This window comes from Chlorocebus sabaeus, chromosome 17, assembly GCF_047675955.1.
Source record: "Chlorocebus sabaeus isolate Y175 chromosome 17, mChlSab1.0.hap1, whole genome shotgun sequence".
Classification (NCBI taxonomy): domain Eukaryota; kingdom Metazoa; phylum Chordata; class Mammalia; order Primates; family Cercopithecidae; genus Chlorocebus; species Chlorocebus sabaeus.
In genome coordinates, this window is record NC_132920.1 from 39785859 (window position 1) to 39803784 (window position 17926).

General features: G+C 36.8%; 1 protein-coding gene across 2 annotated transcripts in view; it reads right to left on the reverse strand.

The window, feature by feature from the left end:
- The window catches only part of KIF6 (kinesin family member 6), a 392212-nt gene that overhangs the window by 291020 nt on the left and 83266 nt on the right, over positions 1-17926 (reverse strand). For both annotated transcript variants that reach the window (XM_007972706.3, XM_038006040.2), the window contains exons 4-5: positions 9871-10018; positions 4837-4946 (exon numbers count right to left, since the gene is read on the reverse strand). In XM_007972706.3, coding sequence (XP_007970897.3) covers positions 4837-4946; positions 9871-10018 — 258 coding nt within the window. The remainder of the gene's footprint in view (positions 1-4836; positions 4947-9870; positions 10019-17926) is intronic.

Sequence of the window (17926 nt, forward strand, 5' to 3'; positions counted from 1 at the left end):
GTATTTCCATACTATATTGAAGAAGAGTGGTGAGAGTGGACATTGTTGCATTGTTTCTGATCTTAGGAAGAAAACATTCAGTCTTTCACTATTACATATTTGTTAGCTGTAGGATTTTGTAGATACTCTTTAACAAATTGAGGTGATTCTCCTTATTTCTAACTTGTTGAGATTTCTATCAAGAATGGGTGTTAAATACTATTTCTGAGCTTCATATAATTTTTATTCTTTAGCCTGTGGATTACACTGATTGCTTTTCAAATGTTGAACTAGGTTTGCAATCTAGAATTAATCTCACTTGGTCATGATATAGTATTCATCTTATACATTTTTTGATTCAATTGCCAATATTTTGTTGAGGATTTTTGAACTATGTTCATGAGAGATATCAGTCTGTAGTTTTTGTTTGTTTGTTTGTTTTTTTGTACAATTTTTGCCTGGTTTTGGTATCAGAGCAATACAAGACTCATAGAATAACCTGGGAATTGTTCTCTCTTCTATTTCCTGAAAGACATTATGTAAAATTGGTGTTAATTCTTCTTTAAATATTTGGTAGATTTTCCAGTGAAACCATCTAGGCCTAAAGATTTCATTTTGTGAAACTTACAAAATTATGAGTTCAATTTCTATAATAGTTATTGAACAACAATGTATTTCATCTTGGTTAAGTTTGGATAATCATTTTTGATTATTAATTTAGATGTTGGTATTTCTCATATTTACTAAACAAATGACTATAGCAACATTTGCAAAAAAGCAAATGACTTTAGTTTAGTGCCCTGGCATAATATATACAAAATCCACAGACAGTTTATAGGCAAAAGTTCTGCAAGAGCAGACAAGTGGTACACCTTAGAATGTTAAAAAAAGAAAAGAAAAGAAAAGAAAAGGCAGAGTGTATGTAAAAAGAGCGTCTCGCAGGTGATATTTGGGGATGCTGTGTCACTCAATGGTAAGGAAGCTGTTACTGATGGCTATTATTGTGCAGCACCGACATGACCCTGAGTTTGATTTTATATAGTTAAGCCTAGTACAAGAATGCAAAAGAGATAAAATGGGTATACTGCCATTGTCCCTCAAATGGATGACTACAAGTGGGGACCAAGGTCAACAGACATTTTCCCTACTATGTTTAGAAGGCATTCAAAGTGTTTGAGACATTTCAGCTCATAACAATGAAATCAGTCAGCCAGACAGCTAGAATTTCAGAGTTATAGTGTGCCCCAGTTCAAGAGTGTGTAATTAATAGCACATATGCTTAATCTAATCCAAGTACAGCATAAAAAATTCATTAAAAATAATTATTTTATCATCTTAGTAAAAGGCAAACTCTTCTAAGGCCCTCAGAAAACTAGCAGATTCAATACCAGTCAAACCTCATTATCTCCACAGCAAAGGGCTATCCAATTCTTGAATTGTTCTGAAATTTTATAGTAGTGAATATATTCAAAGTAATAGACTATTGACTTGGATATGGGAGTCTTCTTTCTTAATGACATTTTTATTTTAATGGTATTTGTCATCAAGTAATTACAGTCCAAAATGTGAGAAGAAGAAGAACTGTTTTAGACCACTTTTGTGTATGTGTGTGGAAGTTTCTTGAAAACAACTGTTTTATAACTGAAGTCACTTCTAACTTGAGTCAGTGAACTCTCCAACAAGAGGACAAAGCTACTAAAGGAGGGGAAGTCATTGAAGATGAAAGCTAGCAACATCTCTGGAGACGATCTGACCAGCACTGAGAATGACTGCTGAATGCCAGTCACGTTGAGAAATGCGGAGGACACAGGGTGGACTAAGGCATTGTGCTTGCTCTCAAGAGGCTTGCTCTTTTCTAAAAGAAGCCCATTTGAAAATACTGAAATCACTTTTTCTTCTTTTGTGAAGGATAGAAAACTCAACGACTAAGTCGTCTCCTGTGAAGGTCACCAGTCTTTTTAACTCTTGACATTGGAGGCTGAAAGATTGTTAAATATTACTTAATCCAATGCCCACATTCTATAAATAGAGAAATCCAGAAAAATGAAATAATTTACCTAAGACTGTAGGACTGGGACTGGAAGCAAAATTTCCTGACTTTTCATCAAGTACTTTTTTTCTATATATTACGTTACCTCTCTTAAGAGTTCAATGGACTTTTCTCATTAGGCTGCACCAAACCATGTCGATTAGACTCAGATGAAAAGAGCTCATGCTCTGTTCTTCTCCCTCTACACTCTCATTTCAAAATGTCTACTTCACAGTTTCAATTCAACCAATAATTTTTAAAAGTTATTAAGGACTTATTCTGGCTTAGGCAGTAGAGAGACTACTAAACCAAGTAAGGCATACTTCCTACCTCTGAGGAATTTATTGTAAATATAAACACCTAGTATGACATCCTTAGACAGTAAACTTATCTATGTAAAATGTATTATCATCACTCAGTCAAACTTTCTAATGGAAATCTCCTTTAAAGTCAATGACTCCTTAATTCTCTAGGCCCCACTATAAAAATTTTGAAGCTTGGTGGGGCACGGTGGCTCATGCCTGTAATTCCAGCACTTCGGGAGGCCAAGGCAGGCGGATCACGATGTCAGGAAATCGAGACCATCGTGGCTAACAAGGTGAAACCCCTTCTCTACTAAAAATACAAAAAATTAGCCAGGCGTGGTGGCGGGCGCCTGTAGTCCCAGCTACTCAGGAGGCTGAGGCAGGAGAATGGCGTGAACCCGGGAGGCGGAGCTTGCAGTGAGCTGAGATCGCGCCACTGCACTCCAGCCTGGGCGATAGAGCGAGACTCCGTCTCAACAACAACCAAAAAAAAACAACAAAAATTTTCTTTTGAAGCTCTTTTTGCTACTCTGCCATGAAAGCGAGAATATCTGGTTTTTAATCTTTGTTCTAACATTAACCAATTAGTTTTGAAACACTGGCCAAGTCACACCTCTCTGGGCTTCATCTCCTCAATTAGGAAAACGAAGAGTACACCAATCTTCTATGATTCACATTTCTTTTCAAATTACATAAAATCCAAGGTGCTGGATATAATCAAGTTATTTTATTTCACTTCTTTGCATATCTTCAATTCCTCTCTCCTCCTCCATGTTCATCATCTCCAACCAAGTTCTTAATTCCTGGATTATAGTTAACAGCCTTCAAACTCTTAGGTGTACATGTTACTTGCTAAAAGCAATTTGAAGCAAGATTTAGCCTGGAGGTATGCTGGTTAGACTAGAGGCTAGAAAACTAAGACACTTTTTGAAATAAAGCTCAATCTCACACTAAAAGCCTATCATTCAAGTCTCTCCAAAAATAGGCTTCAGTTGGCCCTTCTGCTTTTATTTCCAACAACTCTTTGTCCTAGTCCATTTAGGCTATAACAAAATACCATAAATTGGGTGGCTTTATAAACAACACAAATTTATTCCTCACTGTTCTGAAGGCTGGCAAGTACAAGATTAAGGTGCCAGTATGGTCAGGTTCTGGTGAGGACCCTCTTTCAGGTTACAGACTTCTGACTTCTTGCTGGTGTCCTCAGTATGGTAGAAGGAATGAAACAAGTCTCATGTGCATATTTTACAAGGAAACTAATTCTATTCATGAGGGCTCTACCTTCTTGATCTAATCACCTCCTCAAAGGCCACGCTTCCTAATACCATCTTCATGGTGATTAGGTTTCAACATATGAGTTTTGGGGTGGCAAGACTAACAAACATTCAGACAATAGCACTCCTCAATATGCTTACTTTCCAACCACACCTTCATGTCTTTAATGTTGTTCCTATCCTTCCTAGGTGAAGAGTTTTACTTTTTTTGTAAACTTACTGCTAATGGTTCTATTAAGCCCATTGTCTTCTATAGATTCAGTAATCTTTCCTTTCTCTTAATTCTTATACAAATATTTAGAGTATAAATAACAGTCCCATTTCTTAAGTCCCTCTCATAAATATTTGAAGCATAAAAGAGATGATATGCAAAAATTCTCAACCAACATTAAAGGAAGAATACACATAAAGGTGGTATAAACAGTATAACTTATTTTCTTTATTATGTCTTCTTAATTTCTTTGCAAATTATAATAATCAACTGATTGTTAATCTTTTTGGTAGAGAATGAATATGTATTTTTAAACTAGAGTTTTTAATAAGAATATAAAAATACATTTTCTTGGCTATAGGCTACTTCTGATATACGAAGATGTCTGAACAAAAGTATATGAATAGTTACCAATTAGTATATGTCTAATATAGGCAGATATTCAAACAAGCATTGAGCAATGTTATATAAATGCTGGCAGGGTAACTTGCTCCGTTATTAGATAAACTTTGAAGACGCTATTTAAATTTCAGTCATGAAACAATCAGTGCCAATCTGATCAAATGATTGCCAAAGTTAGCATTAACTGTAGTAGAGAAGCATTTGAGGAAAACGTAAAAATGTTATTTTCTGTCTCAGATTCTCTTACTGCTGCTTGAACTCTAATTTGAATACCTTCTTCTAAGAAAAAGGCCACAATTAGAGGAGCAACAGGGTTTCATGTGGCAGGAAGAAAGTAGTACTGTCATATCCCATCAATCCTCTAAGCACCCAGTCTTAGAGAAAATTCATTGCACTCTCTTCTGCCAACTCCAAAAGAGATTTTCCCAAGAAATGAGTTTCAGGCAATTTTAGTTCCCATCACTACTGTCCATTTGTCATAACTGAAAAAAATATCCATTATATTACAAAAAAATTCGGTTATCCAGTATTTGCTAATTATGATTGAGACCAGAAACATACAAAATTTCAAAGAAAACAATTGAAGAGAACATCTGAAAGTAATTTCCCTCCATTCTTTGTTGTTCTGCTACTCACGGCAAATCTTCCAAACTGGAGGCTTCATGTCTTGGATCCAAAAGATCATAACCACATTCATTGTAGATTTCCAAATAGGAAATGTGCGTTGTATACATTTTGCTGCTGTCCTGATTGGAAAAGGGAAAGGTATTATTTATTGATTATAAATAATGATTCTGCTTAGATGAAGATGAACACATTTAGCACTCAGTTTCCTTACAGTTTCTCTCTTTTTCTCACTTTATATGGTTTACATTTTCAGTTCATGACACTTTCAAGTTGCCAGTTACCATATGCATGAAGCTTTTTAAAATGGCCAACACCCATGATTACAAGCAACTTCAGTCTGTTATTTTTTATTGGTTCCACATTATACATAAAAAGTCAATATACACTTACAATGAGCCAACTTGGTTGCAGAACTGTATAACACACCATTTTTTACTTTCCAGAACAAAAAAAAGGTTACTAAAAAAAATAAACTTATATTCTGTGAATAGTCTATTCATAAAAAAGAACACAGACCATTACTTTGATTTAAAAATTTCAGGAGCAAAATAGTTTCCATCTTTAATAATAATTCTTTTTCTACTTTTCTAATATTCAATATTTTCTGATGACATAAATAGATAACAATGAAAGTGAGTTCCAGAGGACAGATAATAGTTGATTAGTCAGGTATAAGTGGACATTAATAGTTCACCGCCAATACCTCACATGTGGAGCTAATTTTCCTGGCCGGAGAGGGCAAATCAGGGATATTTAGCTATTAGTTAGAGAGAAATGTTTTTGGTGGGTCATTGCTAAAATGCAATGACATAGGCATCAATGTGATGAGGCTAAAAGTCAAGGTGCCTGGTCCTAGTCTCAATTCTGCCAATAGACAAAATGACCCAATCCCTTTGAGGTGGAATGAAGTAAGGAATTTTTTCAACTCTTGAGAAAGTTCAGTTTTCAATACAAAATATCAAACAATACACCTTCTTTTTGTTCCTCCCAAAATACAAATGCTTCAATTTCTGCAAATATTATCATGCTTCTCATAAGGGGAGAGTGTATTTGTATCTTGTGGCAAGCAGGTTGTCAGGGTGTCAGAGTGTATACTAACAGAGAATTTGCTTAGGATGACCTTCCTGATTGATTCTCACCCATATCCAAGGCAATCCATTTAATAGGGTTTGTTCAAAGGGAGAGAGGACCAAGTCACAGAGATAGGAGAGAGAACAGTGGCCTATAAATAAAAAGCTGGACTCCTGCTCTAACTAGAGGTGAGCCTCTACCATGTCAGGCCTTAGTTTTCAAACTCATTAAAGTGAGGAAGTTGGCTAATAAATCCCTATGTGTTCTTCAGTGTAAAATGAATGATTCTTTGATTCTAAAATGACTCCAATTATCCAAATAAAGATACTGTCATCCCAGCACTTTGGGAGGCCGAGGTGGGCGGATCACGAGGTCAGGAGATTGAGACCATCCTGGCTAACACAGTGAAACCCCGTCTCTACTAAAAATACAAAAAATTAGCCAGGCATGGTGGCAGGTGCCTGTAGTCTCAGCTACTCAGGAGGCTGAGGCAGCAGAATGGTGTGAACCCTGGAGGCAGAGCTTGCAGTGAGCCAAGATTGCGCCACTGCACTCCAGCCTGGGTGACAGTGCAAGACTCCGTCTCAAAAAAAAAAAAAAAAAAAAAAAAAAGATACTGTCATTTCAGAAAACAAAATTACACATGAACAAGTAAAGCAACTCTCAGCCTTCCATGACTATAATAAAAACACTCAAGCCACAGCTGAAATTCTATATTCTGGTGTTCTGTGAAGGTGACAACATGGACTGGATTACTAAGCAATTTTTTTTTCAGCCTAATGCTGAAAATTCTTCTGATGTGGGTGACTCTAAAGCTTATCCCAATAAATGGCCCATTGATTACATTAGTATCCTAGTTTAGTAAAGGTACTATTTCAATATAATTCTTTGGGTTATAACTTGGCTTAGCACAGGTATCAGAGACTATAAACGCTAAAAACATTTTGTGTGGCTGTTAGTCTAATCCAATGTTTCTAAAATATTCCATGGAATACTCCGGGAAAACAGTATTCCATGGTCCGCATATACATAAACTGTCCCTCTCTGGACCACGTCAAAGGCCCTAGGGGGTATTTCAACAACATTCTGAGATCCTGTTTAAACCAACATATTTTTAAAATTTATCCAAAATATCTGAAATAAACCAGAGACTATGATTTGAGAGTTTGGTATACATTTCTGAGTTCTTCTTAGCATCAGATAAGAACTGAGTTTGCATATTGGAACTCCATTTATAACAGAATAATTCCACACCCTTATCCTCAGTTGTTTCACCATAAAAATGGAGATAATAGCCCTGATCTTGCATTCTGTTGTAACAGAGAAATAACATTCTATATTTAAAATCTTACAAAAGTGTGTGGCCCATAACAGATACCGATGAATCATTGTTGCTCCTGTTGCTATTATTATTGCTGTAGTTATTATCATTTCTAGAAGCCTTCAAATGGAGAATTCAGTATATGAATATAAAAGGAAAGGAAAATAAAAGCAAAAAGGACAGCCAACTTGTATGTTTATCTGCAGTGGAGAAAATCTCTTCTTCCAGAAATTAGAATAAATCATAAAATGTCAGGAAAATGGCAGGTCCACTGCCCTGAGATGATAGGGATAATGTCTTTGGCTCTTCCAGCTTCTGCATTTTCTGGACTTTTATTGAAAAATACACTTAAAATTCACTGAGCTATGTGGCAAGCTACCTTTCCTTATTACTCCTTTTTAATGTTGAGGATTGCCAGACTGTAATGTAACACACATGTTTCCTGCAGACAGCCTTTTCTCCTGCCCCAAAACTAGTTTGAACCTCACAATACTCAAAAATAATGAGCGGTGATTTCTAAAATAAATGGCATCAATTTTCTTCTCTTAAAATCAGTGAAAATGTGCTCCTATCATACCCATAGACATCTCAGGACCCAATATGCACTGGGCTCTTATTGTATCTTGAAATGAAGACTTTGCATAGGTCAAATGTTTCCTTTAAGAATTCTAGAGAGCTCCATGTACCTCTCTAAGGCAATCAGCTGAGGACCTCTGAGTACCAGGCTGCATTTTCCAGCTATACAATATGAACAGACTTCATGATGCACTTCAAGTTGCTTGACCAGTTTCACCACAGTTGTTTGATTATAATGAATGTGTTATGCCCCTTCATGAAAATATGTCCATTTAAAAAGAGTTGCCCTGGCTTTAAATGGCTCCAATGGGATCACTACAAGTCCAGGAAGATATTTAGGATCATTCAGAATGAAATGGAGTTTACAGTAATGTCAATGACAAACAGATCTAAAACAATGAACCTGACAAATGGTAAGTACTAAGGAGACATTTAGACATTTGGATCTGTACTTTAGTAACCATAGATAACAATTTTAAAGGGACAAAAAATATTTTCCTTTGGGAGAGGATGAGTTTATTCTATATAACTTAATCATGGGATTTGGCTTCATTTTTTTTGAGAGTTTCAAGCGTTCTCTGAAATTGGTCAGGGATCACTTGGCCACATTAATATCCATGTATGGATATTACTGGCTGTGATAATAACTATCATGCATTGAGCATATACTGTGTGCAAGAAACTGGACAATATCTTTAAACACAGTATGTTCAGCCCCTCAGAGCAACTCCATAAGACTGAGGCATTAACTAACTGTCCCAAGGCCACATGCTGTAAGCAGTACACTTTCTCAGAACCAGGTTGACCTGCACCTCCAGTGATCTTTCTAAGGCAGAAAGATTCCACATTAGGCCACAGCAATGAAAACTATTAGGAATTATATTCCCAGGTTGTGAAATGTGGGAACAAAACAGGCAATGCCAGAAATAAGTGAGTAAATGAAAAAAGGGCTTTGGATCCAACATATATGCTACATTCAATCCTTTCTCATCCAAATTTTCTGGCATGCAAAGCTGGCATGTTTGAGCTAGAGAAAGATGAGCTGAACTAATGGATAATTGCTACTTTATGGATGGCAATTAGAATTATGCAGATCTCAGCAATTCCTTCTCATCTTTGCAACTCAAAATACAAACAATATACAGTCAAGAAATTTTGGAGTGACTGTTACATTGACCTAGTTAAGACATTTATTATACAGAAGTAATACAACCAAGGAATTGCTGGAACTAGTAGGGACACTGGAGATTCTCTAATACAGTTCAATCTCTGCTTTCACAGAAGGGAAAACTGAAACTCAGAGAAGGTATGTGACTCATTATAGGGAATTTGCTTGAACACAACCAACAAAATAAAGCCAGTCCAAGGTATAGGAGCAATATACATAATGGCACAAAGCACAGAGTCAGGCATCAGGTGGACCTGGGATAGAACTCCAGATCAGCTACTTATAGGATGTGAGCCCAGAGGAAAATATTTAACTTGAGGCTCAGTTTTCCCAACGATGAAATGGGAAGTTGCATTATATGTTATATTAAATACTGGTAAAAGTGATAAAGCTACTGGCATTTTGAGGCACTCAATAAATGATACATACAATCTGGATAGATAACTCTTTTTTACCATGATAATAATTACAATGGTATTTGTACTCTGGTAAATTCCTCTGGGCTTCTATCAAGTGTAAAATAGTAACAATCATACTGTCCTGTTTAGTGTTTCAGTAGCTAAAAGAAAGGTCTGCTTTCACAAGAAAACATTCCTGTTTCTTGAGAAATGTAAGATATTAGTTGGTAAAAGGTATGGTCTGCTCTTTCAACCTTCATGCGTATATCAGAAGGAACTCTCCTGGAGCCTTTGCTGAAACAGCAGCGCTTTAATGAGAAGCACCTTCTTAATTTTTACTTCTACAGCAAAATCCCAACCTTTCCTTAAAGGTAAAGGCCAGAGTTATGACACAGTAAGACTTTATCATTTAGACACAATAAAATAAATGTCATAATAAATTTCCTGCTTTCAGTAAATTTTTGCTGAATATATCAAATACAAAATGACAGGAACAAAAAGTTTCATACCTTTTGTAACTGTTCAAAAATGTATGACAGTGTCCTTGGGATAATGCCTCTGTCGCTGTAACGCTCTGCACCCCCTGTGATAGTGAATGTCTTCCCGCTGCCTGTTTGCCCATACGCGAAGATAGTACCATTGTAACCTTCCAGGACACTGCAATAAAGAAATGACACACTTTTAATACATCAACATGGCTAACTGCATATGAATTAAATGGCTTGCATTCTAATAACAATCTTATTAAACACTATTAAAAACACTTTATAGAAATATCTATTAAAATTTATATATGTGAATATCTAGCTAGAATTTACATTTTCATCTAGGAACAGCAGCACATCAAACCTGTTCTCTAAGAAAGGACGTGTAACGCAAATGGAGTTCAGTCATCTTAATCATATGCTTTGTCTTTTAGTAAACACTGGACCTGAATCAAAGAATATATTGAAAAAGAGTTCTGGGGAAATAACACCTGTAATTTGGCAAACTGTCAACCTGACACCTGGTACCTCACATGGTATAAACACTCACAATAGTAGTCACTTCCTAGAGTAGGAGGAACACACTCTGTTTGCCACCATGTACCTTGTAATGTAATTCCCTACTTAATACTAAGCACCAGCTGAAAATCCTCTAGGAATTCCCCTCCTCTCTTTTCTTGGAATGACTTTTTGGTAGAAGATGCTAGTCCGTATATATTCTTCAGCCCTGCAGAGTGGCCCTTGATTTGATGGTGGTCTTAAGAACCCAAAGGCTGGATCTTCTCAGTCTTTGAAGAGCACCACCTATAATATAAGCTTTTAAAAATATGCATGAAATGATGTAGACTTTCAAAACTGTGTCTTTAATCTACACTACATGGAACAGTAAACTTTTGTAGCTTTATGTTCGTTTTTTGATACAAGTGGCTCCTTGATCTCTGAGATGTTTCCATTAAACCAGCTATGATGACATCAGCTATTGGTCCCCATGTTGTGGGTGGATTTTTTGATAGATGGCTCCTCTGAGTTCACCCCTCACTGTTCATATTAGAATTCCTGCCCTATTACTTCTGTCAACGTCCTATCTATAGTTCTATGTTTCATATGCTTTCATGCCTGTGTGTTGAGTGATCTATCACTATAAGGGCCTCTTAAAACACACAGGTTTGACTGGAGATTATTCTGAAGTGGTCATTTAAGTCCTGAGCACTTTATGCAACTATTAAACTAACAATATCTTCAGCAACAAGTCAATGCATCTTTTGCTGTGTAGGTAGAAAGTGTTATTGGTGCTTACAAATGTAATGGACTTAGTAAAGGGAATGCGCAAGAAAGTATTATAACTGTGTGATTCAATGTTCTACTTTTGAGGAGTGTAATCATTCTTCTTCATGTATTTTTACATGGAGACAATATACTGTTGAAATTCTCAACTTTTAAGATGTTGGAACTATGACGAATTTAGATATATAATTAAAGAATCTTTTTCCTCAACAGAATTTGTTACCAATGAAATATCGATGCCCCATTAGCAATATCATTTGGATATCTATTTCTTGGCCATAAGTGCTCTAGGCATATGAAGTCTAAAATTTTAAATATCTAACCTTAAACATTTTATTGATTTTTGATAGAAAGAATAGATGTAAAATATACTAGGCATTATCTGTCTTGAAAAACAAAAAATACAGAGCACAAATTAACATTTTCATTTTGATATAGATTATGAAAAGTGAGTAGGTAGTACACTACCTTGGCATCTGCTAATTGTTATGTCTACTTTTTTATGCTAAAATCTTCTTTCTCACTGCCAGTTGTCCTAGTATGTCTGTCTCTAATATGTGCCCCCCTACCCCCATCTACTGTGGGATGGAAAACCAGATGGCATAGCTTCATAGAACACTGTAAAATAAAAAGGGTAAGGCTCGACCTATGTATACTCCCATGGCTATTTATTTATTACATTGCTACAATTAAACATTAAATAAGGAAATGTAATAAGGCAAAATTTGTCTCCAGTCCCTTCTGTAGAGCCTCCATTCCAACTCAATCTTGTAACCACTCTTCAGTGGACATTAGGCCTTTTCATGTGCTTCTGGTGTCATCTGTCCTTTACCATTTTTAACTAGTAAAAATACTAGTTAAAAATAAAGAAAGAGAAATAGTGGTGTAATGATCTTTGAAAATCCATTACTCTACAAGAACAATAATACCAGTGGCAAAATTGTCAAAATCAACTTTTTCAGAACTCTGGAAATTATTCAAAGACTCACACCAATCCATGAAGTGTTTATGTAAGACAAACAGCTAAACTCAGTAGGAACCATGCGGTTTGTGGTATTTTAACTTGAACATTCCCAGCACCTCTCCCTAGCTCCATGGTAGCCTTGAAAAACAACAGCCTTGAAACATTGGAGCTGTGAAATCCAGCAGCCTGGCAACCACTATAGGGGGCAGTACGGATTTGGGGATCCTCAAAATGCCGCATCCTCAAAGAGCTGCCACTCTCTGACTCGTCTGGGAGCTCTCTAGAAAAGCTGCACTCACAGTACTTGTCTTTGTTAGACCTGATTCAGAGTTCACTTAGTATAACCATCCCTGTCCTTGGGGCATTTGTTGAAAAAAAATCACTGGCAAGTGTTTAATATCCCAGCTGGCAAAGCTGCAATGCCAGTGAAGTAAACAAGAACGTAACCAAAAACTTAGAAAAATCTGTGAAATAAGATGTGCATAAGGGGTTTCAAAAAACTCTGATGTATTCCTGGGAGTCAGGAAGGCCACACACATGTTCAGGACTATATGTATGCCCAGAAAAGACCCAAGAAGGGCATTAGAACTCATCTCTGGCTGGCCTTGAGACTGCACGAACAGAAAGTGAGAAGAAAGACAGTGTTACAAACTTCCTCAGCATTGAAGGTGTGCCCCCAACAAATATGTAGGGACCCTTGTATGTAGGCTGGGAGACCAAGGAGTTCAAGGAATTTAAGGAAATTTATTTCATTATCTTGCCTAAATTTACTGGCTAGTTTGTTCAGATGATAAATTTGCTCAGTTTTTGTTCATCTTGGAATGTCTTAATTTCTTCTTCATTTTTGAGAATAATATTGCCAGATATAGAATTCTCTATTTGCACATGACATAATATTGTATATAGAAAATCCTAAGGAATTTACTATAAAATTATGAGAGGAAACCAGTTCAGCAGGGTTGTACGATACAAGTGTGAACACTGTGCAGATAGCAATATTCCCTAAACTGATCTACATTTATGCAATTTCTATCAAAATTCAAGCTGGCTTATTTGCAGAAATTGACAATATGCTTCTAAAATTTATAGGGAAAGTTAAGGGACACAGAATAGCTAAAACAATCTTGAAAAGAAAGAACAAAGGTAGATGACTCACACGTCCCTATTTCAAAACCTACTACAAAGCTAGAATAATTAAGACAGAGAGATACTGGCACAAGGCTATACATATGGATCAATAAAATAAAATTAAGAATCTAGAAATAGACCCTTATATTTATGATCAGTTGATTTTCAACAAGGGTGCCCACACTATTCAATGGAGGAAAGAATGGTCTTTTTAACAAATGATCCTTGGACAACTGGATATCCACATGCCAAAGAATAAAGCTGGACCCCTACCTCAGACCATGTACAAAAATTAACTCAAAATGAATCACAGACCTAATGTAAGAGATAAAACTTAAAAGAAAATCTTGGAAGAAAACTTAGGAGTACATCTTCACGAGCTAAATTAGGCAATGGTTTTTTAGATATGACATCAAAAGCACAAAGAGTCAAAGGAAAAAAATAAGCTGCACTTCATCAAAATTAAAAACTTTTGTGTTTCAATCAAGTAAGTGAAAAGACAACACAATGGAGATAATGTATGCAAATCATATCTATCTGGCAAGGGACTTGTCATCATATCCATAATCCATAACATACAAAGAAATCCTACAACTCAGACAACTCAATAATAAGAAGACAAACAATCTAATTAAAAAGTGGGCAACAGATTTGAATAGACGTTTCTCTAAAAAGAAATGCAAATGGCCAATAGCACATGAAAAGATGCTCAACATCATTAGTCATTAGGGAAATGCAAATCAAAATCACAATAAGATGCAATTTCACACTCACTAGTATGGCTAAAACAAAAAAAAAGAGACATGAGAAGTGCTGGTGACAATGTGGACAAATTGGAACCTTCATACATTGTTGCTGGAAATGTAAAATGGTACAGCTTCTTTGGAAAACAGTCTTACAGTTCCTCAAAATGTAAACCTAGTATTGCCATATGACCCAGCTAGGTATACACCCAGCAGTATTAAAAACATGTGTCCACACAAAAATTTGTAGTAAATGTTCACAACAGCATTATTCATTATTTAGCCAAAAAGTGGAAACACCACAAAGTGACCGTCAACTGATGAGTGGATAAATAAGACGTACTATATCCATTCCATCGGATATTATTTGGCAAGGAGAAGGCAGTACTGATACATGCTACAATAAAGATAAAACTTGAAAACACATTAAATTTTAAAAAGCCAGTCCAAAAAAGGCCATATATTGTGATTCTATTTCTAGAAAATGTTTAGGAAAAGAAAATCCCATGGACATAGAAAGTAGGTTAGTGTTTGACAGGGGCTAGAAAGAAGGGAAAATGGAGAGTGACTGCTAATGGGTATGGTACAGAGCTTCTTTTTGGGGGTAATTAAAATGTTTTAAAATTAAATAATGGTGATTGATGGTTGCACATTTGTACTAAAAATAACTAAATTGCATACTTTAAAGAGTAAATGTTTTAGTATTTGAATTACATCTCAACAAAGCTGTTGTAACAATAAAATAGTAAAGAAGAGTCTATATTCACTTGTTAATAACCATACGTTTATACTATCTTTTCAGTAGTATTTTTAAAAGACAGAGAGAGTGGTAATTAATAAAAGGAATGAAAAGCTAATGATACATTTCAGCAATGAAGAGTGAGATGCACATTTTTGTTCAGAAGTATTTCTGAACTTCCTAAAATCAACAATGCAGGCTACTGCTTAATCCATCTTAGCTAGAGACAGTCCTGATGTGTAAATAAATCAACTCTGTATAAACCCAGAGTTTGATGATCAGAGGAAATTTCCATTGTAGAAATTCTCTCCTTCCGTTTGCAAAATGCACTTTTCCTAGAAGTTTAAATTATAAAGCTAAGATAGTCATTTCTTATCTTTTAATATTTGCACGAATAAAACAAAAATAAAGCCTCAACCCTTTTGGAGATTATAAACTGAAGTGTTACTCCAGACACAACACATTTACATGCTAGAAAAAAATACAAGTCATTTTAAAGTCTAGTTTTTCCATTTTTATAACTCTTTGTTTAACTAGGCTCCAGGCAGAATACTCTCTGGAGGATCTGCACAAAGTGAGACTTCATTTTGTTTACCTCCAGATGCAAAGGCTTTAAGAATCCCAAGATACAATGTCTAAATGAAAGTAATCAACAACAAATCATTATTGTAGTCATAATTTAGTTCACTAAACCAAAAAACAAGACATAAATTATAGTCCCTCAAAGAGACAGCATAGTTGAAAAAACAAACAAAAAAAGAAACAAAATATAGTAATAGGACCATGGATTTTATAATTGATGTCAGCAGAGGTCTTCTAACTACATTTTGTCTACCCAAAGAATTCCCTCCAAGGTATTTCTGAAAAACAGTGGCACAAACTATTCTTAGACAGGACCAGGTTGGACTTAGAGAACTGAGTAGGGCTGATTTCATTGTTGAGAGGGGAGGGACAGGTGAAGCAGCACCTTAAAAGTTGACCATGAGTCAAAAGTCAAAAAGTAAATTAAGATAGACCTGTCCTGCAAAGAGAAATCGGATTGGCAATGGCTTAGGGGAAGGGGGTGGAGGTATGGTGTCAATTTCACTCTTCTTGCAATGCTACTCTGACTTAGCTTAGTACTGGATTACAAGCACAGTGGAACACTCGGGGTAGAAGACACAGAATCTATGTTTTCTTTTGTTTGTTTGTTTGTTTTGAGACAGAGTCTCCCTCTGTCACCCAGGCTGGAGTGCAACGGTGTGATCTCGGCTCACTGCAACCTCTTCCTCCCGGGTTCAAGTGATTCTCCTGCCTCAGTTTCCTGAGTAGCTGGGATAACAGGCACCTGCCATTATGCCCAGCTAATTTTGGTATTTTTGTAGAGACAGGGTTTCACTATGTTGGCCAGGCTGGTCTTGAAATCCTGACCTCAGGTGATCCACCTACCTCAATCTCTCAAAGTGCTGGGATTACAGGAATGAGCCACCATGCCTGGCTAATGTTTTTTAACTTTTTTTTTTTTTTTTTTTGAGATAGAGTCTTACTCTGTCCACCAGGCTGGAGTGCAGTGCCACGATCTTGGCTCACTGCAAACTCCGCCTCCCAGGTTCAAGCGATTCTCCTGCCTCAGCCTCCCAAGTAGCTAGGACTACAGGCAACTGCCACCATGCCCAGCTAATTTTTGTATTTCTAGTAGAGACGGCGGGGGGCGGGGGCGCCTCACTGGCCAGGCTGGTCTCGAACTCCTGACCTCAGGTGATCCACCCACCTCGGCCTCCCAAAGTGTTGGGATTACAGGCGTGAGCCACCATGCCCGGCCAAGGGCCCGGATTTTCGTATCACTCCCTTCAATTCTTCTTTGAGCTAAACCAGTTATGTGAGACAAGAAATCCTCTCTGCTTTGAGTTGGAATTCAGTTACATGCAACCAAGAGAATCATAATTATTGCAAAGTTTCCAGAGTGATCTGAAAGACACCTCTTAGTCCTTGATTTAGAGCAAGGATCTCAAGCTGGCCGTAAAACTTGCCTACAGGAATGTTTAAACTTAACTAAATTTGAATGCCTTTTTGTGAGGCATGTTCTTCAGTTTGCCGTGGTCCCCAACATTCCCTAACATCTTAGAATCAACTGCTTCCTAAAGGTACGTTACTTGCCTAGACTTGAAAGCAGGGCTGCATCACTGTACAATCACCGTGCAGTCCATGTGAATGCTGGTGCCCCCTCACCTTTGTGCAGCGCCTAGCCATTTGTGTAGGCTACTGTGAAGCGCACCCCCGGAGGTGCACAACATAGAAGTCCTGCGTAAAGGCATCTGAGTTTAGTCCCCCTAGTGTAGATACTGTCCCTTCTAAAAGCATGTTTTGGCCCAGGGCTGTGGCTTATGCCTGTAATTCTAGCACAGGAGGCAGATGGATTGCTTGAGCCCAGGAGTTTGAGATCAGCCTGGGCAACATAGCAAGACCCTGTCTCTACCAAAAAAAAAAAAAATTAGTTGGGGGTGTGGTGTGCTCCTGGAGTCCTAGTTACCCGAGAGGCTAAGGTGGGAGGATCACTTGATCCCAGGACTTCAAGGTTACTGTGAAGTAACCTTGATTACTTGATTAACCTTGGCTTGGGGACAAGAAGACCATGTCTTTACTTATAAATAAAAAAGTAAATAAAATAAAATGTCATAAAAATAAAATTAAAGCATGTTCTGGCAAGATCATTCTAAGATCTTTTACAGCTTCACTTCTATGATATATTGATCTGGTTGTAAATCCTGATAGAGAAATAAAGTAGGTTACATGGCTAGTCTTCGTCAACCTAAACCAAATCATCAATCATTTTGGAAAGGAATATCCAAGGCCAAGAATATCTAGATTAGAAGCAGTTACCCCATACAACCAAAATTTTTGTGTGTGTGAGAAAAATGAAACTGCAAACATAGATTAACTGGTAATTTATACATCTGTGGGCATGCTGGCTATTAAACTAGAGTCACAAAGAAAGAGACCCACAGGCAAAATATAGCTGGCAGAGTATTTGTTTGGTCAACACTGTCTTTTTTTAAAAAATCAGTCTGCGTGGTCTTAGTCCCCAGGATCTGTGCTCCCCAATTTAAGCACAGATACCACCACTCCATCTGGCCCTCACTAGTTTTTTTCAGATTAATTATTTGCCTTCCATGGAATGTTGAGTTTTGCAAACGCTGCTATAAAGTGACTCAGATAAATGCTAAGAGTAACACTCCGATTTAA